The sequence below is a fragment of the Dromiciops gliroides genome, chromosome 4, assembly GCF_019393635.1.
Source record: "Dromiciops gliroides isolate mDroGli1 chromosome 4, mDroGli1.pri, whole genome shotgun sequence".
In the NCBI taxonomy this organism is placed as follows: domain Eukaryota; kingdom Metazoa; phylum Chordata; class Mammalia; order Microbiotheria; family Microbiotheriidae; genus Dromiciops; species Dromiciops gliroides.
The window spans coordinates 168,472,342-168,495,301 of NC_057864.1; the positions used below are offsets into that span (position 1 = coordinate 168,472,342).

General features: G+C 42.9%; 1 protein-coding gene across 1 annotated transcript in view; it reads left to right on the forward strand.

Moving 5' to 3' along the window:
* RNF43 (ring finger protein 43) overlaps positions 1 to 22,721 on the forward strand; it is a 103,556-nt gene extending 80,835 nt beyond the window's left edge. Inside the window, exons 2-9 of the mRNA XM_043999426.1 lie at positions 8,247 to 8,369; positions 14,372 to 14,446; positions 14,627 to 14,758; positions 16,666 to 16,767; positions 17,167 to 17,328; positions 17,657 to 17,759; positions 18,042 to 19,385; positions 21,140 to 22,721. Coding sequence (XP_043855361.1) covers positions 8,247 to 8,369; positions 14,372 to 14,446; positions 14,627 to 14,758; positions 16,666 to 16,767; positions 17,167 to 17,328; positions 17,657 to 17,759; positions 18,042 to 19,385; positions 21,140 to 21,183 — 2,085 coding nt within the window. The 3' untranslated portion in view covers positions 21,184 to 22,721. The remainder of the gene's footprint in view (positions 1 to 8,246; positions 8,370 to 14,371; positions 14,447 to 14,626; positions 14,759 to 16,665; positions 16,768 to 17,166; positions 17,329 to 17,656; positions 17,760 to 18,041; positions 19,386 to 21,139) is intronic.
* The last annotated feature ends 239 nt before the right edge of the window (positions 22,722 to 22,960 follow it).

The following is a 22,960-nucleotide window of genomic DNA, read 5'->3' on the forward strand; positions in this document are numbered from 1 at the left end:
TAGCTATAGATCTGAAAGTTAATTTCTTCCCTGCTTCTCTAATTAACTTGCGATGGCACCTTTTATATCTAATTCATGTATCCATTTAGAGCTTTTCTTGTTATAGAGTGTGAGATGTTGGTCTATATGTAATTTCTGCCAGACAACTTTTCAGGTTTCCTAGCGATTTTAGTCAATTTTTGAGTCCTTTGTAATCGGTGTCTTTGGGTTTGTAAGTGTCAAGTGTCTGAGGCTGCATTTGAACTCAGGTACTCCTGACTCCAGGGCCGGTGTTCTATCCACTGCGCCACCTAGCTGCCCCCATAAATATTTTTGTACATAGTGTTTCTTTTCTTTTTTTCTTTGATCTCCTTGGGAGACCTTTCTATTTTTAAATAGTACCAATTTGTTTTAACATTTTTAAAGAACAGCCACAAATAATATGAGAGACCTCTAAAAATTTCAAAATCATCCCCTCCATTCTTTTTATGAGAGACTATAATAGGAGGACAAATCCATAAAACTTAAGTGTTTCAGGGATATTTGCAAATATAATACATCTGGTTAAGTGTAGAAGCCCAATTAACTGTCTTCTTATGGTAAGAGTGGTTGAACTTTGTACCTCAAGAGGGCCCACCCCAAAGCCTTCTTTGAGAAGTATAGAGTTTGTGTTAATGCTGGCAGTGCCACCTCTCTGTTCCTGGGTGTGACTTCAGGGCCCCAACCTTTGAGATTAGCTCTTGGGAACAATGTCCAGCCAGATGGAACCTCACAATGAGCTTCCTTTTCAGGTGGAACTCTGTAAGAGAAATGGGTTCATTGCTCATCTACCTGGGAGAGTTATACCTGACTAGGTATCAAGACTTGGATCACCATATAGTACCTTGGCTAGTGGAACGTTTCTTGTGTAAATCGCTAGGGGTTCTTTCCAGGTCTTCATGGTCCTGAGAATTTGACAGATTAGTTCAGAGGCATCCTTCCAAAGAGATATAAATTTTGTAAAATTGGATGGACTTCCTTTGAAATATTATTTTTTTGAACAGTTCTCAAGTACCAGTTGAGTATAGGACACTATCTTGCCTGCCCTGAGAAAATACCTATATCTATTTTGTTTTGTTTGTTTGTTTTATGGGGCAATGAGGGTTAAGTGACTTGCCCAGGGTCACATAGCCAGTGTCAAGTGTCTGAGGCTGGATTTGAACTCAGGTCCTCCTGAATCCAAGGCCAGTCTTTATCCACTGTGCCACCTAGCTGCCCCTTTTTTTGTTTGTTTTTTTAATACCTATGTCTATTTGGGAACATATTTGAATGCTTATTCTGCCATAGGTAGATTAGATTCTTTTTACTTTCTCTACTTTCAAAGTTGTCTTTCCTGGTTTCTCAGCTGATTTCAAAACAAATGCAGACTGGTAGCTCTACTTAACTCTCTCTATTTACTTCCTCCTTGCTTAAGGGAGTTTAGCTTTCTCTTGGAACCTGTGCCATTCCTTTGGACAACCCAAAGAAAGACCGGTCAAGTGTGGGGCAGCAAAAAAAATGAGGAGCAGAGGTTTTGTCGCAAAGCTTGGGCACATTGTCTGTGAATAAGGATAATGAACTGAGAAAACTTAAATAGCAAACAAAGCCTCAGAGAGGAGGAGACATGGTGGTAGGGGTTAGGGGTACAGGTTGTAGTCTTAACTGTACCACAGACTAGAGCCCATTAGCACTGCCAGGACCAGAGCTTCTGTGCCCCGATTTCAGTATACACCTTGATCTTTCTAACGCTAGACTACTTACCAGGAAAGTATCTCTGAGCATAGCTTCTAGGTCAGGCTGCCTTTGTTGTGGCTAGGAGAACAGATGAGAGATAAATTCAGGGTGGGGTGGGTAGCTGAGGCTAAAAGGAAGAAAAGGCCATAAGGCATGAGTGAGCCCTAGAGGAAGATGAATTCAAGTCTAGTTAGGTAAGAAAAGGGCCTATTAGGAATACTGGGGATAAATCAGGATAGGACAGATTAATGAATATTCTACATGTCTTCTTTCCCCCACCCCTCCCCCCAACTATATCTATATAGCAGTGGAATGGTATGGTAAGAAAAAATAGCGGATCTGGAATCTAGAGATCATAGTTTTAGTCCAGAGATTCTTAACCTTTTTGGTTCATGTACTCCTCTGATAGCAGAGGACCCCTTCTCAGAATAATGTCTTAAAATGCATAAAATAAAACACATAGGATTACAAAGGAAACCAATTACATTGAATTATAGTTATCAAAATATTTTTTTAAAAGTTCACAGATCCTCTCTCAAGAACCCCAGTTCTAGTCTGACTTTGCCGGTTAGCTAGCTGTTTGAATATGGGTATTTTCACCTCTTAGGATTTTTCTCATCTGTAAAAATAGGGTGTTGGCCTAGATGATCTCTAGGGCCCCTCCTAGCTCTATAGATTTTTATGATTCTATAATAACTGGTTTTAGGATTACTGAGCCCAGTTCTGTTAGCTCTGTCCCATTGTCTTCCAGAATATGATGTGGTAAATGAGCTTAAGACATTTATTCAACAATACTTGTTGAGTGCCTCCTGTATGTGAGACCTTGAAATATGCCCATTGTATCCTACCTTCTATTTTGTCATCCTACTCCCTATTAGGCTCTGGCATATTTTATTGCCAATCCTGCCCATCTTGTTATATCCCACCTGACCGTCTAGCAAGTATCTGGATTTACCAAATTGTACAGAAATCCTCATAGCACCAAATTTTCTTCTGTATTACCTGCCAGGTGGCTTAATTTTACATTCCCCCTTCTACATTTTATAAATTGGAAAAATGAAGATAGTAACATACTAAGGGTCAGGTGCAGTGCTAGGATTAGTTCTCAGTTTACTAATACAAATTTTAATGTAACAAGTGTAGGATACAACACCTTACTGACTGAGGAATAGACTTTTCAGTGACTTCCAGATGGTGTACCAGGTAAACAGTGAAGATTGGCCTCTTTTAAGCAAAAGGCAAAGTGATATGACTGGGCTTTGATCAGTTTACCTGTTTGTTACTCCCTGTTTTTGTTGGGAGAGTTTGTTTCTCACCTGTCTTGCTGTAGGACTAATACTTTATAGTTTTGATGTATCTTGCTAGATGATAGAAAGCAAACAGCTCTAAGTTTAGGTCATGGAAGTTTTAAGTGGTGACAGTACAAAATCTGAGAAGAGAAAAATAGAAGTGTGCCTTTAATGAAAAGTCAATGTTTGTGATTATAGAAGAATAATTATAGTAGGCAGTAAACTTAACTACTTGTGGCCCACATGAATATCTAGCTGTCTGTTGAAATCAGAGAACTAGGAGATTATTGCAAGGAATGAGGGAGAAAAGGATAAGACAGTGGACTATTCCTTCTAAGAGCATACCTTGAGAAGGGACTGCAAAACCAAAATAAGATTGGCATTAAGGTTGAGGCTCACTGAGCCCAGGAGTACCCTTTGTAAGGAGGTAACGAGATCACATGATGAGAAGAAATTGGCAGGCTAACTGGAAGAACTTGTTTAGTGGAGTTTAAGAGGGGTGAGCCCAGTTGGGAAGTGACCATGGCAAATGAAATGCTCTGGATAGGGTCTTGTATACTTATGTATACTTTGATGATAATATTAGGTATGGAAGGAAAAAAACTCAGTGGTTGATTCAAGTAACACAAAGGGTCTTATGGAGGCAGTTGCATGAATGAGTCAAAGGAACACGCAAATAAATCAAGAGAACAGACCTGAGACTGGGAAGAGCAAAGAAAAAGTATAGGACGAAGGAAAAATATAGTATTTGAGTAGTTATACAGGCTGTAAGAGCTGTATGTGAGCCAAGTCCGTTCCATTGCCACCTAGTTGAGCCCCTCTTAACTTGTCTGTTCTGACAAGCCCTGGAAATTGGTGGCTTCCTAGCCTTTTTGGCCTTTTAAATGACCTATCAGATGAATCTATAGCCCATAGAGTTCCAAAAACTCCTTCTAATCCTTGAAAATGGAAAGGTATTTTTGGCCCTTCCTGCCCTGATCACTAGAACCCATTCTGCCAACTTCACTTCCCCCTGTCATTTTTCTTGGCTCTGCTCTGGTGTCATTAGGAGGACAGATTGCCCAATGTGGAAATCATGTTTGCATCTTCATTATTTAGAGACCTTGGGGCACAAGGAAGCAAAAACACTTGGTTTTTTCTTCCTGGGAGTCCTTTTCATTGCCTCAAGTTCCCTGCAGCTAAGGGCCAAGATAGCTACTTTGTTCTTGCCATAAAGGGCCTTCTACCACCAGTGCTGTGACTCTTGTTTGAGTGATTTTTATAGTCAAATCTAAATTATCAGCAGGTGTATTTCCATCTCTTATAAATTGTGTCATTTTAAATTCTTGGCAAAACACGTATATAGATTATTGGAAGTTGATTATGCCCCATAGTGGAATAATCTGGGACACACTGTTGAATGGCCGCCACTTCCTCTGACACCAGAGAGTGATAATACCTTCCCCTCCACACCCCCCTCACATAATGAAAACATCTTTAGAAAGTACGACTTTTCCCCTATACAAAATGTAATTGAGAAAACAATTTTCTAGGGTAGAAAAATATGTGCATTTAAGACTACACAAAAATGACTTTCAGATTATTCATTTTTTGTATTATTCCACTTCACTGCTTCCCTTCATTAGCATGGGAATCATTTTTTCATCTTCATTATTTGGAGACCTTGAGGCACAAGGAGCAAAAACACTTGGTTTTGTTTTCTTCTTGGAAATCCTTTTCCTTGCTTCAAAGTTCCCCGTATATTAGAATTAGATTAGAATTGGGATTGAAGGAATAGAAAGAGCCAGGCTTGTGTCCCTTTATTGAATCCAGGGCTTCTCAAGGTATCTTTTTGATAGTTGGTTGGTCTAAGATGGTAAAGATATGGTGATTCAAAGCCCTTCTACATTGGTTTATATTACTATTTCCTTTCCTTGCCCTGCTAGAGGACTCTACAATAGGGGCAGAATTAACTGTGGAGCCTCAGTGTCCCTTGTTAAGGTCTGTTTCCAGAATAATACTTAAGTATAGAATCATAGAATTTCAGAGTTGGAAGAAACCTTAGAAATCATCTTGTCCAAATGTTTCCCAAAGCATTGTCACTCTATAGAGGTTATCCAGCTTCCACTTGAACATTTACAGTAATAGAGGCAAACTACCTCCTTGGTATACAATACCATTTTACTTTTGAACAGCTCTACCCATTTTTTCTTTATGTTCAGTGAAAATGTACCTGCCTGTAACCCATTTGTCCTAGTTCTGAGTTTTAGGTAGATACTTTGTTTTCATATAAATTTGCAGATCATTTTTGTAAAACTTATACTTCAGGTTTCCATATGTCCTATGGGGAAGAGCAGAATATCTCCTTGGTGTCATTCTGAGAAAGTTGGACTAAAGAATTGTACTTAGGAAATAAGTGAATAAGAATTGTCATTTTTTTATCATAAAAGTATTTTGTTATTTTCTAGTTATCTGTAGAGATAGTTTTCAACATTTGTTTTTATAAGATTTCTAGTTCCAAATTTTTCTCCCTCCCCCTCCCCAAGACAGCAAGCAATCTGATATAGGTTATATATGTACAATCACATTAAACATAAGGAATTGTAATTCTTTAAAGATTTAAATCTTTAAAGATACAAATCAAGTAATGTTTAGGTGCTTTGGCTGTGTTTTTAAGTGGTAAAGCAAGAAGTGGTGGACCTGAGAAGCTTCCTTTTTGGAGCCCAAGATATATTTCAGTAGGCCATTGACAGAATTAAAATGCACACTCAGCTCTGCTGCCTGCTAGCTCTGAGCTTCTTTCATTAGGCCAATATTTAAAAGAACCTTTTCCTCACCCCAGCATTCTCTTTGACTTCAGTCTAGGGGAAGATGAAGCAAACACTGACTATTCCCTCTTTGTTTTTAGGAGGCCTCGAAGATAGGCATATATAATGTAGGATCCCCTTACATATTCCTTTGTGCTAAACCCTGATATACTTTTCCTCTATTGCTATATGTTTCCTCAACTGCTAAGAATAGAGAATAAAGGCCCTCCAAACATACAGGCTTCCAACTAGGGACTGAGTCATTTAGAAGACTCTGCTAGATAAATGTATGAATTGTTCAGAGATGGAAGTCAAGATCTACATCCCCTGCTGTAGTCAGTGAATAAGCCTAATCATATAAGGTCCCAGTCCCCCTTTTACTCTCTTCTGTCTTACTTTTGCTCTTATACTCTAGCTTTTTTCTGGGGGACATGCCCTTCACACTTCATCCTCAGTTCTAGTCATTGGAGTCTAAACCTGAAGCTTAAATGCCCAGTGGCCGTTCTTTGCTGGAACAAGCTGTGGCAAGTGTGTTTTACCAGGTTTCGTACCATCTTCCTTGTTTCCCTTAGGGAATCAACTCAATAACAGAATCTTGAGGGGGTTCTGCCCTAGCGTCTCCTCACACCCCAAACTCAGCTGACGCTCCCAGGCCACAGGGAGCAAGGAGACCTGACTGATGTATTTTACCACTGAGTCATGTTCCTCACATCGAAGTTGGTTTTCCTTGGGGAATCTCTCTGCTGGTACAGTATCACATCATTACTGCCATTAATCTCCCTGAGTCAGCTTGTTTTCTAATAAGAGCAAAGATGCTAGCTTTTCTCTAGCCCCCTTGAATGCTATGGGCAAGAATAAAAGTCCCGTTTACCCTCTTTCACACTATGAAGGTGCAGTGAGAGAGAAACTGGAAAGCTCTTTGAAAAAAAAAAATGACTTTCAAAGGCTAAGCATTATTATCATGCTCATAAATTTGAGAGTTACCCAGAGCCTAGGAATCTTTCTGCTTCCTATAGAAGACTTTTCTAGAGAGTAGGAGAGAAAGTATTGATAGCCATCTACCTACTACAATGCCTCCATTTCTTTCTAAGATCTAGCTCTATATTGTGGATATTAGGACATAAGATATTTCTAGGTCATACTATGTGTTCAGGGTGATGGGATGGGGGTGGGGATGAGAGAGATGTTTAAAGGTCTTTTTTCTCCCCAGCAAAGCCATCTTCTCTACTGATTCCTTGTCTTAGTCACTTCCCAGTGCCATTAACACACTTCGTGATGCAGGGCCTGTATCCAGTTTCCTATAGCCCTTAGGAACACCATTGCTGGACCCAAATGGACTTAGTGAGTTTCTTTGTGACTTGTTCCTGTTAGAAAACAAGGAAGGGGGGCAGCTAGGTGGCGCAGTGGATAGAGTGCTGGCCCTGGAATCAGGAGTACCTGAGTTCAAATCCAGCCTCAGACACTTAACACTTAACTAGCTGTGTGATCCTGGGCAAGTCACTTAACCCCAATTGCCTCACAAAAAAAAAAAGAAAGAAAAAGAAAAAGAAAACAAGGAAGGAAACAGGCATTTAAGTGCCAATTATGTGCCAGGCAATGTGCTAAAGCACTTTACAAATATTGTCTTGTTTGATCCTTATACAACTTTGGAGGGAGGTGCTTTTTTACAGTTTTTTACAGTAGAGGAAACTAAGGTAAGGGACTTTCTCAGGGTCACACAGCTAGTAAGTGTCTGAGGGTGGATTTGAACTAAGGTCGGTCCATGACTCCAAATCCAGCAAGCACTCTACCCACTGTACCTTTGCCTCTCAGGGCTAAAGGACTCCTAATTAAGAAACAAGTAACACATGTAATTCCATATGTCAGTAGTTCCACTGGGTAGGTGGTTGTCTGTAATCCTTCTAGGCAGGTATGTTGGAACCAGGTCAGTTCTTTAACCTTAGTTACTCCCCCATAGATATGTGAAGTATATGTCAAGGAAGCAGAGAAGGAGCACAAAAATATTTGACAGATGAAAACCTACAGATCAGGTAACTGTTCTAGTGGGTTCCCTGAGACCAATGGAAAGAGAATTAGATTCCAACACGATTGGGGCATTCTGTGCTTTATTTGAAAAACCAGAGATAAAAGGCTTAAAGGACAAATGGAGTTCTTAGTCTAGCTATAACTGCTTTGCCACTGGCTTCTTACCCAACCCCTGTCATTTTTGGTACCTTTCTCCTTTTCTATCAATTTCTTTCAAAATCCCAGATCCCACAACCATCAGAATGACAGTTCTTTTTATCAAAGTGTTCACATTACTGTGAAGGCTAGAAACAAAGTTCCTTCAAGGCTTGAGATTCTGTGATGGCTAGGGCTAAGATCAGAGGATTTGAAATTAATGTTTCTTCCTGATGCTTGCCAAAGGTTCACTAAATTGCTTGTCTTTCTGTTCCTGCAGTCCCATCCTCTATACTTATGCAACGCCAGTGATGATGACAACCTGGAACCTGGTTTCATAAGCATTGTCAAGCTGGAGAGCCCAAGGAGAGCCCCCCGGCCCTGTCTGTCATTGGCTAGCAAGGTAAAGTAATGACCCCTGGGGCAAGGGTCATAACATAGGCAATGTGCTTTGCTCATCTCCTGGTTTTGAGAGAATATGTGCTGTGACTCCACCCTGGCCCGCAGAAATCAGTCAGTCACTTTCCCCATGTTTTCCTGCCCAAGAATCTATGCTATACTTCTTCAATAGCTGGAATTATGAGTTGGCCATTCATTGGCCTATTTTTCTTTGTCCTTGGAAGGATCTTCTAAGAGAGATCTCCATATGGTTTCCTTCTGTAGAACTGCCAAAGGTGAAGCATGATTTCACATTGGAGGTCCCCACCTTCTCCTTGCTTAGACTCATCATCGTTTCTAGAACCACCACCACCTCCATCATCATCATCATCACAACAATCAGTTATATTTACATAACACATAAGATTTACAAATCCTTTGCTGGAAGCACTATCACCTCTTAGCACCTCATTTCCCCTGTTTAAAAATCTCAGCCTATAATTCACTCATTTAGAAAATATTTTTAGCACCTGCTACGTGCAAGACACTACAGGGGATACAAAAAGGCATAAAACAGTCCCTGTCCTATGGAAGTTTATAATCTATTCAACAAAATAATAAAATTTTGCAAGTAACTGAGACAAATAGTATACAACAAAGGTCATGTGATTAGTATAAAGTACTATAGTGATTCAGAGGAAAAGAGTGATTCCCTATGGGGTTTTGTAAGCTTTTAAAAATAAACATTTGGGGGCAGCTAGGTGGCGCAATGGATAGAGCACCAGCCCTGGAGTCAGGAGTACCTGAGTTCAAATCCAGCCTCAGACACTTAACACTTACTAGCTGTGTGACCCTGGGCAAGTCACTTAACCCCAATTGCCTCATATTTATAAATAAATAAACATTTTTATTTAAAGTTTTGACTTCCAAATTTTATCCCTTTCTCCCACCTCCCAGAGGTGGTAAGCTAATCAAATATAGGTTATGTAAAACATTACCATATTAGTCATTTTGTACATGAAAACTTGGATAAAAGGAAAAAAATGAAAGGTGAAAAATAACATGCTTCACTCTGTGTTATATCAATATCAGTTCTTTCTTTGGAGTTGGATAATATGCTTTATCATTAGTTCTTTGACATTGTCTTGGATCATTGTATTGGTGAGAATAGGTAAGTCATTCACAGTTCTTCATCAAACAATATTGCTGTCTCTGTTCACAATGTTCTTTTGCTTCTGCTCACTTCACTATACATCAGTTCATGCAAGTCTTTTGAGGCCTTTATGAAGTCATCCTGCTTGTAGTTTCTTATAGCACAATAATATTCCACCATAATCATATACCACAACTTGTTTAACCAATCCCCAATTTATGGGCATTCCCTGGATTTCCAATTCTTAGCCACCACAAAGAGAGTTGCTAGGTCTTTTTCTTTTTTGGGGGATATCTTTGGGATGCAACCTAGCAGTGGTATTGCTGGATTAAAGGGTATGCATAATTCTACTGCCCTTTGGGCATAGTTCCAAATTGCTCTCCAGAATAGTTGGATCTGTTTATAACTCCACAAACAGTGGATTAAGGGTCCCAGTTTTCCCACATCCCCTCCAATTGTAAACCTTTAGGAGTCAAAGTCGGCTCCATTCCCTGCCCAAGACTAGCCCAGCGCAGCCCAGTCCAGAACACTGGTGAGTGGTCAGTAGAATCTACTGCGGGATGTAGGACTCAGTTTTTTAGGTTATATCCCTCTATTCAAAGGTCTGTGAAGTTAGTCAAGTACATTATAGAGGAATAAATGAGGCTCAGAGACATGATAACCTTGTGCCATAAGTGACAAAGCAGGCTAAGTTGGGCCAGAATCATGGGGTAAAAGGGAAATTATATCATTTCGGTAGATTGCTAGGAACTATACTTACTTTTCCCATATGGAGAAGTAGGGTGAATGCAATATTCTTCCTTAGGAATGAAGGAGTTTTCCACTTTTGCATTTGCAAAAGTTAAGAAGCAAAGGAACTAGGGGGCGGCTAGGTGGCACAGTGGATAAAGCACCAGCCCTGGATTCAGGAGTACCTGAGTTCAAATCCAGCCTCAGACACTTGACACTTACTAGCTGTGTGACCCTGGGCAAGTCACTTAACCCCTATTGCCCCGCAAAAAAAAAAAAAACAAAACAAAAGAAGCAAACAAACTGGCCTAACGACTTTAAAACAGGTTCAGTGCTGCTCCTTGGTTTGGTCACTTAGTATTGCTGGTGGTTGCCTAAGCAACTTTCTTTGCCACCCTTGGTGGGCTGGCTACCACTGGAACTTTGCCTGAAGAGTCTGTCTCTAAAGCTAGTATCTGAAAACAGAATCAGCCTCCATCCTGAAGGCTTGTCTATGAATCTACATTTTAATTTTTTAACTGCCATTCCTATAATGCCTCCTTAAAGGATTTATCCTTTCCCTTCTTATACCCCTGCCTCTCTGAGGAGACTTTTTAAAAAATTAATAAAGTTTTTTTTCCCATTACATGTAAAGATAGTTCTCAACTTTTGTTTATACAAGCTTTCCAATTTCAGATTTTTCTCCCTCCCTCTCCCCTCCCCTAGACAGCAGGTAATCTGATATAGGTTTTTTATATATACATACATACACACACATAATAACATTAAACATATTTCTGCATTAGTCATGTTATAAGAGAAAAATCAGAGCAATGACGAAAAACCTCAAAATAGAAAAACATCAGCACCAAAAACAAAAGAAATAGTATGGTTCATTCAGCATCTATACTCCACAGTTCTTTTTTTTTTCTTTCCTGGATTTGGAGATCTTCTTCTATCATGAGTTCCCTGGAACTCTTCTGTACCATTGCATTGGTGAGAGGAATATAGTCCATCACAGTAGATCAACACTCAATGTTGATGATACTGTGTACAATGTTCTTCTGGTTCTGCTCATCTCACTCATCATCAGCCCATGCAAGACCCTCCAAGCTTCTCTGAACTCCTCCTGCTCATCGTTTCTTACATCACAATAGTATTCCATTGTATTCATATACCACAACTTGTCCAGCCATTGAGGAGACTTTTAATGACTTCATTTTAGCACCAGTTGCCTCCAGAAGAAACCAAGGAGATTGTTTGGGCTTCTGGGAAGATGTGGCAATTGATGGCTTTGTATATGCACAAATGCCAGTCACTTGCTGCCATCTGTCACCAAATCTGGCATTTTTCCTCAAACCTGGGCCAGGGGAATCTACTACCTGAAAGTCCTGTTTGTTTTTGCCTGTTGGCAAACATCCTAGGCTCTTTGATCATTTTTTACTACTTTGTAATTATGGGCTGTAATGGGCTGGGACGTTTGAACGTTGCAATAATTACTTTCCACTGTTCCTTACCCCAACCCTTCAAAGGGAAGGGTGGGGATGGTAAGGAAATCTTTAGAAGACTTTGCTTTCCTCCTTGTGCTGTGCTATCCTGGTACCTCCATCTACTATCTGGTCCATACTCTCTATTGCCTTTCCTAGATCAGACTATATTCATATGTTCTGTTTCCTAGATGGTGAAACTAGGGTGGGGGTGAAGATGATAGGAAATGCAGAACTTGGGAATCCTGTTTCCTAGACCTATAAGATGACTCCTCAAACCTGTTTATTCCTGGGTAGTCAAAAGGAAGAGAGAAATCTGGGTTGGTTTGGAGTTTGTATCCTCCCCCCCCCCCACCCATTTAATATGCCCTGGAGTAATTGGGGTGGAATTTCCTATTTTTCCCTAGCTGCTGATCCTTGACCCAGCTATACCACTGCAGATACCTGATTAGACCCCTAGACAGATGCAAGCTCAATTTTGGAGTCACAAGATTAACACAAAAGGGGGAGGTAACCAGGAAAACCTAAAGAATCTCCTTCCTGGGAAGGTTTTGAAAACTGGAGATTTTCCTTTTTGCCAGGGTAGTTTAGTGCCTGGAAGCTGGGGGCTGAACTCTTTGTACTCTTAGTCTAGCATTCGGTGACTTTCCAGGCAATTGACTTTCTGAGCCCTTGTTTTAGAATTGGGAAAGGCCGCAGGCTACTCAACCCTGTCTTGAGAGGAATTAGTGGGTGAGATTGAGAAGATGCTCTCTCCCTTTTACTCTTGTCACAGAGGGTATTGCCTTGGTATCTCCTTCCCCTTCTCCCGAGGCTCCCTTGCCCAGAGGCTGCTGGCACTAAGGGGCCCCCTCAGGGGAGAGGGAAGCCTGGTGGAGCCTGCCTGGCAGGAGACCTGTCCTGACAGGCTCTTCCTGGGACACAGAGATCAAAGAGTTGGAAGAAAAAAATAAAAGTGTAAGTAAATTCCAGCTCCATACTCTGCTCCTCTTCCTGCCACCACCTCATACATTTAGGTTAACTCCTTCCCTGCTGCTAAGGAAGCCTCAGACCATAACAAGCAACTCCAGGCAGTGGGGCAACTGATCTGGGGAATGCATGGAATTAAGATGTTATCATTGAGATAAAAATCATTTGCCCTAGAATATAAACTGGCTAGTAGCTCAAAGAGCCATTTACTAAAGTGGGAGGAGCAGGGAACTATTACATTTAGCCTAGCAATCCTTTACACACTACCCTTCTCCCCAGCTCCTAAGAAAAAAGGTATCTCTCATATACGGCCTATTTAGTTTTAATATACTTTTTCTTCCCTGTGTACCTTTTTATGTCCATGTTATCTTCTCGGGGAAAATTGGTTTCCTTTCACCATTATCTTCTGTCTGTGTTTGGGTAGAAATGTCTTCTCAGTTGTCTTCCCCTCGTATTCCTGGTGTTACCATCAAGCAAGGGTTAGGGGACAGAGCTAAGAATGTAGACTCCTTTAAGTTATCTTGAACTGAAGCCAAGGAAAGAGCTGGCAGGCCTGGCAGGGTTCCAAGGCTAACCAGAACTTGAGAGCGTGTGTGTGTGTGTGTGTGTGTGTGTGTGTGTGTGTGTAAGGGAGACAGGTGAATATGTGGAAGAGGAGAGACTTTTAAGATGGATTATTGTAGGGCCATGGAAAGGGGAAGGAAAGAATGCATTTGCAAGGTAATAAATGTTGTCCTTGGTTCTTAAAGCACCCCTTAAAGAATTAGGTCCTGGGCTCTGCTCTTAAGATTGGCCTCTCAAGAACCTAGATGTCTGTTATCCTCTTTTCCTACCTTCACCTCTGAGAACGAAAGAGGAACCGATATGTTACTACTGCTCTAAGTACCTGCACTGAAAGTACCTTTCTTTTCTCCTTTGAGGAGCATTGTAAGTATGCATGTAAGGAGGATGCAGTGTTGCTTTGGAGCCTAGGACATGGGGACTTCTTGTATGTGTATATGTTAGAGTCTTCAAAAAAAAGTACCTATTAATCAGCAGGAATGTGTGAAAGAGTGAGGCTAGGATATAATCCATCCATCAAGTAAACTATGTGCCAGGCACTATGCTAAGTGCTGAGGATACAAAAAGAGGCAAAAGACAGCTCAAGGAGTTCATAATCTAATTGGGGGAGACAACGTGCAAACGGTTTTTACAAAGCAAACTATTAACAGGATAAATAGGAAATAATTAATAGAGGGAAGACACTGGAATTAAGTGGGGTTTGGGAAGGCTTCCTGTATAACGTGGGACTTTAGTTGGGACTTAAAGGAAGCCAGGGAGGGTAATGGACAGCTAGATGGCATAGTGGATAAAGTGCTGTGCCTGCATTCAGGAAGTCAAATCTGGTCTCGAACACTGACTAGCTGTGTGACCCTGGGCAAGTCATAGCCCTGTTTACCTCAGTTTCTTCATTTATAAAATGAGCTTGAGAAGGAAATGGCAAAACATTCCAGTATCTTTGCCAAGAAAACCCTGATTGGAGTCACAGAGAGTCAGACATGACTGAAAATGACTGAAGAACAGTACTAACAACAGGTAAGCTAATTGTCAGAAAGGAAGAAGGGAAAACATTTCAGGCATTGGGGATAGCCAGATAAAACACCTGGAGCTCAGATACAGATAGGTATCTCCTTTTGGGACTCCTGACTTTATTGCTTGTTTCTCTTTCAGGCTCGGATGGCAGGTGAGAGAGGAGCAAGTGCTGTCCTCTTTGATATCACTGAGGATCGTGCTGCTGCTGAGCAGGTACCAGGAAGCCTTTAGGGAGATGGAGGGAGGAGAAATAGATCCATGACTTCTGGAGGGCCTGGGGAAGAGGAACTAGAGACCAGGTGTTGGCAAGGCCTGAGGGCAGCAGGGACCCTAAAATTGAGGGAGGTATAACGGGGGGACTCTAGATGATTTACAGAGTTTTATCTCATTCAGCTGCAGCAGCCCCTGGGACTGAGGTGGCCAGTGGTGTTGATTTGGGACAAGGATGCGGAGAAGTTGATGGAGTTTGTGTACAAGAACCAAAAGGCCCATGTGCGAATTGAGCTGAAGGAGCCCCCAGCTTGGGTGAGGGTTCCCTGCCCCCAACATCTTCTACTTTTTATCTCTGGGAATGGGACAGGAACAGATGGACTCCTCTCCCAGGATGCTGTTTATTGTGTCATCCTTTCAGGAGCAGCAGGAGCATGTGTGAATGGAGGAGGGGGGCAGGACTGTTTTGGAGCCTTGTTGAATGTTATCCCTGATTTTACCTTTAGTGTTGATCACTGAAAGAAAGATAGCAAGATAGCCCAGGAGTCAGGAGCCCTGGGTTTTCAGCTTCTCTCTGCTGCTGGTTCATTGTGTAATCTTGGCCAAGTTCATTTCTCTGAGCCTTCATTTTCTACACTATAAATGGAGATGATGGTTTGTAAAGTCTCTTCCAGCTCCAGGATTTTATAATTGGAAGCCGTTGAACCACACAGAGATTAAGTGACTTGCTCAAGGTCATACAACTGATAACAGGAGCTGGGATTAGAATCTATGTTTCTTGATCCCAAGTGGTTTTTTGTTTGTTTTTTGCCATACCACACTGCAACTCAATCAGGATTCCAATGATTCTCAAATTGTCTCTCCTGGATCTGTTTTCCAGGTCAGTTGTCTTTCCAATGAGGTATTTCACATTTTCTTCTATTTTTTCATTCGTTTGATTTTGTTTGACTGATTCCTGGAGTTTCATGATGTCCTTAGCTTCCAGCTGTCCAATTCGAATTTTTAAGGCATTGTTTTCTTTGGTCAGATTATGCAGCTCCTTTTCCATTTAGCCAAATGAATTGTCAATCTTTGTGCTTCCTTTTCCAAGCTGATTTTTTTTTTAATTTTCTTGCGTTTCTTTCATTTTTTCTTCTACTTCTCTCAATTGATTTTAAAAATCCTTTTTGAGCTCTTCCAAGGAGGCCTTTTGTTCTTGAGACCAATTCATCTTCCCTTTTGAGGCTTCTTCATGTAGGCAATTTGAGAGTATTGTCCTCATCTGAGTTTGTGTTTGTCTCTTCCCTGTTGATACAGAAGCTCTCAGTGGTGAGAGTTCTTTTTTGTTTCTTGCTCATATTGCAGCTTATTATTATTATTTTTAAGGTTGAGGTCCACTCCTTGGGCACCAGGGTCGCTGTTTCAAGCTTCTTGTGCTGGGAGATAGGGGCTGTGTCGCTGGCTTTCTGCTCTGAGGCCTCTATGGCTTGCGGATTTCTCACCACCCTGGGCTTGCTTCCAGCGTACACACTGGGATAGACAGGCCTGGTTGCACCTGTCCTGTGGGTGGGTGGGCCCCTAGCTGGCAGCCTGCCCTCTCAGCTGGTGCTGGTGGATCTCACCACTGGCCTGCTGTGCCACTAGCCCACTGAGCCAGAATCAAGGGGCCTCAGTTGCTTCCTGCTGTCTTGCCCCAACCCTCTCCACACTGTGCTATGCTGAGGTGTGCTACGCTCCTCCCCTGCCTGAGTGAGACTGACCTTTCCTGAAGTCTTTTAAATTATCTCCATTTGGAAGACTGTGATCCTCTTTCTTTTTGTAGGCTCCATAGTTTCAGAATCTGTTCAGAGGCTTGATTTAATGTTGTTTTTAAGGGAAATTTGGGAGAGCTCAGGCAGTAGGCTTCTCTCCCCTATCTTGGCTCTGCCCCCCCCCCTTCTCTCTCAATCAGGATTCCATTCCATTTGTACTTCACTGTGACTTTCCCAAAGAATCCTGTTTATTATTCTCCAAAGCTGAATAATTTTCTACCTCAGTCTCATTAGGTGAATATGAAAATAGTCCCCTTAGAAGTATCTCTGGGAAGGGAGACCCAACACCCTCTTCCCAATCCAAGGCCAATCAATTGAAAGAACCAGTGTTGAAAATGGATGGCGATCACCTTCTGGGTCCCCAAATTACATCTGTGTTTGACCTAGGTCACACTTGTGTCATTGCCCTTCTCTCTTTTGCTTTCTATATAGCCAGATTATGATGTATGGATCCTCCTCACTGTGGTGGGCATCATCTTTGTGGTCATCCTTGCTTCTGTGCTACGGATCCGATGCCGCCCCCGACACAGACCGGTGAGATTGATGAGCTCACCTTTTTGGTGGTGGTGGGGGGGCAATAAAGGCAGAATGAATATTATGTTCAGTTCAAACTGTTTCTTCTGTTCATCATCCAAGCCCCCATTCACTCTTCAGACTTCTCTCATTGATTCCCTTTGGGGAAGTAAGAATTTACTATATGAGCAGTATGACTTTGTGTGGTAGAGAGGAACAGAGAAAAAGAGAATTGAAAAGGAATAACTGCCATGTACAGTGTGACAGTGAACTAATCATGGTTCAGACTTTACTTTGGGGGCTCTTGGGGGGAAAAAACCTTAGGTCCTGGGAGCTGAAGATACCAAATAAGGGCTAGGATCCTGGGGCTATGGGGGCAGCTAATATTTATCATTCTTAAGCCCATGCTTCTCTCCCCAGGAGCCTTTGCAGCAACGAACAGCTTGGGCGATCAGCCAGTTGGCCACTCGAAGGTACAGGACCAATTGCAGACAAGTACAATCCCAGTGGTCTGACTCTGGGAGCAGCTGCAGTTCTGCACCCATCTGTGCAATCTGCCTAGAAGAGTTTACAGATGGGCAGGTGAGGAAGGGCCTCCTAATTCCCTAACTTGACCTCAGGAAGGAAGGATTGGAGTTTCATGGGACCCTGTCTAGGGAAAGCCCTTCATATGCTGCATTGGTGGGGTTATGTGGGCTTCTTCTGTTCTTGCCTTCCCTCTCCAAATGGTGGAAATTGGAGAGAAAGCTCCAGGGTTCTGTGGTTCTGTCTATTTTCTCATTTTTCTGGGAGGTAGAAGGGAGAGACAGCAAGAAGTTGGGGTAGAAAGGTGAGATGCTGGGTTCTTTATATTTTTGTGGCTCCATATCCTCTTGGGTCTTGACCCTTCGGGGATTCTCATTCCATCCAGGAGCTACGTGTTATTTCCTGCCGCCATGAATTCCATCGTACCTGTGTGGACCCTTGGCTGCATCAGCACCAGACCTGCCCACTCTGCATGTTTAATATCATAGGTAGGTGATTCGAGCCAAGGGTTCCCTAGAGAAAAGGCTTTTTTGGGAGGTTGACAGGACTTAGAACCAAGGAGAAAAGTAGTAGTAGATGAGAGGTGGTGGGATAGGTGTACTGGATGGGTTTCCTCAGGGGAGAGATCATCCAAGTTGGAGGAGAAGAAAAGAGAGACAGAATTTCAGAGGATGTGTCTGTGTGAAGGTGAGGGGTGGGAGCTGAGGTTCTTATTCCCCGAAACCACCAAATGAGTAGTGCCAAATTTTGAAATTCTTCTTTTTTTCTAGAGGGAGGTCCATTTTCCCGGGCCTCAGGACCCTCACGCCCATACCAAGAACCTGGTAGAAGACTCCATCTCATTCGCCAGCATCCTGGTCATGCCCACTATCATCTACCTGCAGCATACTTTCAGGGCACTTCACAGACTCCAGTAACCCAACACCCTCGATCTGGCCCCTTCTTATCCTCCATGGAGCATAGTTCTTGGCATCACCACCCACCCAGAACCTTGCATCTTGGACACACATGCACTCAACCTCGCCCAGCAGCTCCTCAGCATCCCCATGCTGCTAACTGGAGGCTGGGGCGCCTCAGAGCCTGTTCCATGCAGCATCCACCAGCTTGCTTAGCCTCTCCACGACGATTAAGGCCACATGACAGCAGTGGATCAGGGGAGAGCTATCGTACAGAGAGAAGTGGCTACCTGGCAGATGGACCAGCCAGTGACTCCAGTTCCGGTCCCTGCCACGGTTCTTCCAGTGACTCAGTGGTCAATTGCACAGACATTAGCCTTCAGGGCATCCATGGCAGCAGCTCTACCTTCCAAAGTTCCCTTAGTGACTTTGACCCCTTGGTATACTGCAGCCCTGAAGCTGAGACCCAGGAGGAGGTACAGCCCAGCATAGGTTACCGGCCCCGCTCTCTGGACTCAGTGGTGCCAAAAGCGGATGTCCAGGTGTCCAGCCATATCCACTACCATAAACACCGGCACCATCATTACAAAAGGCGCTTCCAGTGGCACGGCAGGAAAGCTAGCCCAGAAACTGGATTACGCCAGCTCAGGCTCACAGCTTCCCGGACAGAACCCCAATCAGAGCCGCCACCTCTTGTCCAAAAAGCCCCCAAATCCATCCCCCCATCCCCATCTAGGCAGCTTTCTTATACAAGGCCTCGGGCCCTCACAGAGTCACATTGTGGCTCTGAAGAAAACTCTGGTCCCAGCCCTGTTCACCTTCCTAGCCCTTTAGGATTACAGAGAACTGCTATCTTGACACGACACCAACAAAGGAAACGGAGGGGGCTTCCAGAACCTGTCTCAGCCACCCTTCCCCAGGATGTTCCTGTGATCCCTACCTTCCAAGCCCTTCCCCATCATGATTCTAGCTTAACATATCCCTGGCCTCGAGAAGCCCACCCATTAATCCCTGGACCTCTGGGCCTGGATACAAGGCTGCTACCCAACACTACAGGACCCTGTTATTCAAACTCACAGCCTGTGTGGCTGTGCCTCACACACTGTCACCCACTGAGTCCTTGTCCACCTGAGGAGACACCCACTGAATGGAGTTCTGGCGTCCCGGAGGACAGGGCATGTCCTTACCCACATTGCCAGGCACTGACAGCCCAGCCTGGTGAGTTTCCTGGTGAGATTAAGAGTGGAAAAAAAAGGATATGGGACTGAGGTGAGATCTGTCAATCAGTCAACCAACATCAAGTGCCTACTATGTGCCAGGCACAGTGCTCAGTACTGGAATTTGCAAAAGTAAACAAAAAATGATCCTTACTCTCAAGGAGCTTCCATTGTTTTAGGGGAGATAACATATACACACATATATACATATCTCAGGGGAGATGACATACACACATATATTAAGGAAGATAACATATATATTAGAGGAGATATGTACATATGTATATTTTAGGAGGGAGCAACTAGGTGGCGCTAGTGGATAGAGTGCTGGGACTGCAGTCAGGAAGACTCATGTTCCTGAGTTCAAATCCAGCCTGAGACACTTCCTAGCTATGTGACTCTGGCCAAATTATTTAACCCTGTTTGACTTAGTTTCCTCACCTGTAAAATAAGCTGGAGAAGGAAATGGCAAACCACTCTAGTATCTGCCAAGAAAACTCAAAAGGCGGTCAGAGTTGGACACAACTGAAAATGACTGAACAACAATATAATAATATGTCTACACACACACAGGAATACACACATATATATTTTAGGGGAGATAAAACAACCTGGTTCCAGAGTATCTTTCTAACCTAATACATCACTCCCTGATCCAAACAAATGGCCTTCTTCTTACATAAAACGTTCCATTTCTCATCTCTGTGCTTTTGTGCTTGTTCTCCTCCTTGCTTGGAATGCACTCTCTTCCACAACTCTGCCTTGCTTCCTTCAAGATGCAACTCAAGCACCACTTTCACCTGAATGAAACCTTTCCTCATCCCCCTAATTGTTAGTGCCCTCTCTCCTAAACTACTTTGTATTAAACTATTTTGTATTTATTTTGTTCTCTTTATATACATACCCTGTATATACATAGGGATATCTATGTATCTATGTACTTGTCTCTAATTAGAATGTAAGGAATCATTTCATTTTTTGTTTTGGTTTCCCCAGCACAGTGCCTAGCACAAGGTAGGGACTTGATAAATGTTTATTGAATAATTGAGCACAGTGTCACCCCTGCCCTACATAGTATCCTTGTCTTCTTGGGTTTCTTTCTTTCAAGATTAGGGAAACAATTGTGGGCTTACCTAACCCCTCTGGATAATTTTATTAGCTAGATCTAACTTGTCCCAAAAGGGACCTCATCCCTCCCAGCTGCAATCAGATGGCAACAGATGGGTTAATTTTCAAGTTCAGCTTTGCAAAAATTGTTTTCCAAAATCACTGTCTTCCTGAACTGCTGTTTCCCCTACTCGTTATTTCTCCCAGACCCAGATACCTGGGCTAAGGCATTAAGCAGTTGACAGCTTTAGAGGGCTCCCCCACAATCAATCTAGGTCCAGAGTCTTAAGAAGACAAATGCCAAGGGAACTTAGGAAACAAAAGAATATTACACTTACTTTAGAGATACTGTTTGATTTTTGTTACTCTTGTACTTATTTGTTTTAGGCCCTGGCATGTACTTGTTTTCTTTGCTGTCAAATCTGAACATCTTCTTTGGAAGGAAAGGAAAATTAATGTTCCTTCCTTTTGAGTTCCACCTGAGATTTCTCTTGGCTCTCAGTCTGGTCACCCTTTTACGCATCCCCTTTTCTCTCAGGTCCTGTCTATCTTGGTGTCTCCTGGCTGTGCTGTCTTCTGGTTAGTGGTGGAAGACAAAGTCAACCTTTCTTTCAGAGACTTATGCCCTTCCCTTTTCTCTGAATGCAGGTCCAGAGGAGGAGATTGAAGAGCTGTGTGAACAGGCAGTGTGAGATGGGACAAGCTCCAGCTCAAGGCTTCCAACAACAATGTGCCCTGGATGACTTGGCACCTAGCCCAGCTCAGAATCCCAGCTGCCCTCCCCCTCTAAGAGAAGAAAGGGACTCAGTGAACACCCTTTCTTTGACTGCACTCAGAAGTGCCAGTGGAGGGGAAAGGGATGATGGTGTTGAGAGTGCTCTCCCATATCTCTGGTTTTGTTTCCTGCTCTTGGCTCTGGGATGATATTGGTCCCAAGATCTGCAGCATAGATGAGTCAGTGCCTTAGCAGGGCTTCTAGCTGCTGCTTATATGAGCCTGGCTCTCTTCCAGATTAAACCTTCTGAAGACAGCCATGTTGAGGTGTAACTTCTAGGCTATTTCTCTATCCACAGCCCACTAGAGACCAGATGGTTTCATTACCTACATTCATTCAGAGTCCTAGAGAGCACTATAGTTGCGTGGTTCAGCCGAGTTACAGATATGTATCCAAATAGCCATCTGACTCCTTCTTCATCTGTACCCCCAAATCTATTTCTGCTTACTATTTTTATTAGAGAAGGGGGGAAAGGGGGATGGTAAGCTTATCCAAGGGACAACTAGGATTGAGAGGATCCTTAAATTCACAGTGAATTATTCAACTCTTCCTAAACCTGTGGTACCCACTTTATTAAGCCACATGATAAGCCCTGGAAAGGGCCTAACATGTTTAAAAGCCAAGGTTTAACATCATGGCTCATAAGGGGACTGAGGGGCCTGACAAAACTGCCAAAGCCTAGTCCCCAACCTGACTTTCAGAATCTCCAACTGTTTCAGAAGTGATTCCAGCACTTCCATGTTTGTGATCCTGGGCAAGTCACTTAACCACACTTGGCCTGTTTTGTCATCTGTAAAATCAGGGGGCAGGAGGCGGGATTTGTGCTCTATGACTGCTAAGGTTCCTTCCACGACCATATTTCTAAAGCTACCTCACAGTAGCTCTCATCAGAATTTCCCTGCCCCTCCCCTATCCCTGCAGATGGCATAAAGCACTGGTATAGGGGAAAGCAAGACAGTTCATCTGAGTGGACAGTGAGAAAGTCAAAAAAGGAGATCAGGCATTTGGGTCCTAAGACCAAAAGTGGAGAGAGTATAGGAAGGAGGAAGACATCCATGAGGCTAAAGAGCTTGACGGTTCAGTTCTGCAATGTGAATCCTACAGATACCCTTGTAGTAGGGAAGGTGTGAAAGGGAGAGTGGGGAATGGAACAAAAAGTTAAAGCTCTTAATGAGCAGGGTCTAGAGGGATCTCTTTAAGATGGTGCCCACCCTGGGGCAACTTAAGCCTTGTACCATTCCTCTCAGGCACTACCCCTTTTTGGAATGGAAATGTGGGGGGAAGCAGGAAAAACTCTCCATGGAAGGAAGCTCCAGGGCTTCTTAAAACTGGTGGGGAGAAGCATCATCTAAGAACCCACATGGTTATTTATATCTGAACCAGACACAGAAAGATGCTTGAATCAGGCACTATGTTGAGAAATGTATTTATTTACTAATATATTTATCCATACAACAGGTTGGGTTTTGTGTTTTTGTTCTGGAACGGCACCTATCATCAGTCATCAACAGAAATTCTTTGGGAGGGGGGTTAGGAAAGAGTGAGACAGGAGAATTGAGTGTAGGAGTTATGTATCCCCTCACCCCCAAGAGGCATGGAAGAGATTAGATGTGGAGATTGGGATAGATGGCTCAGTCACAGCTTACCTTTGGGCAAATAAAATGATGTTGCTTTCTGAATTGTAATTGGGGGTG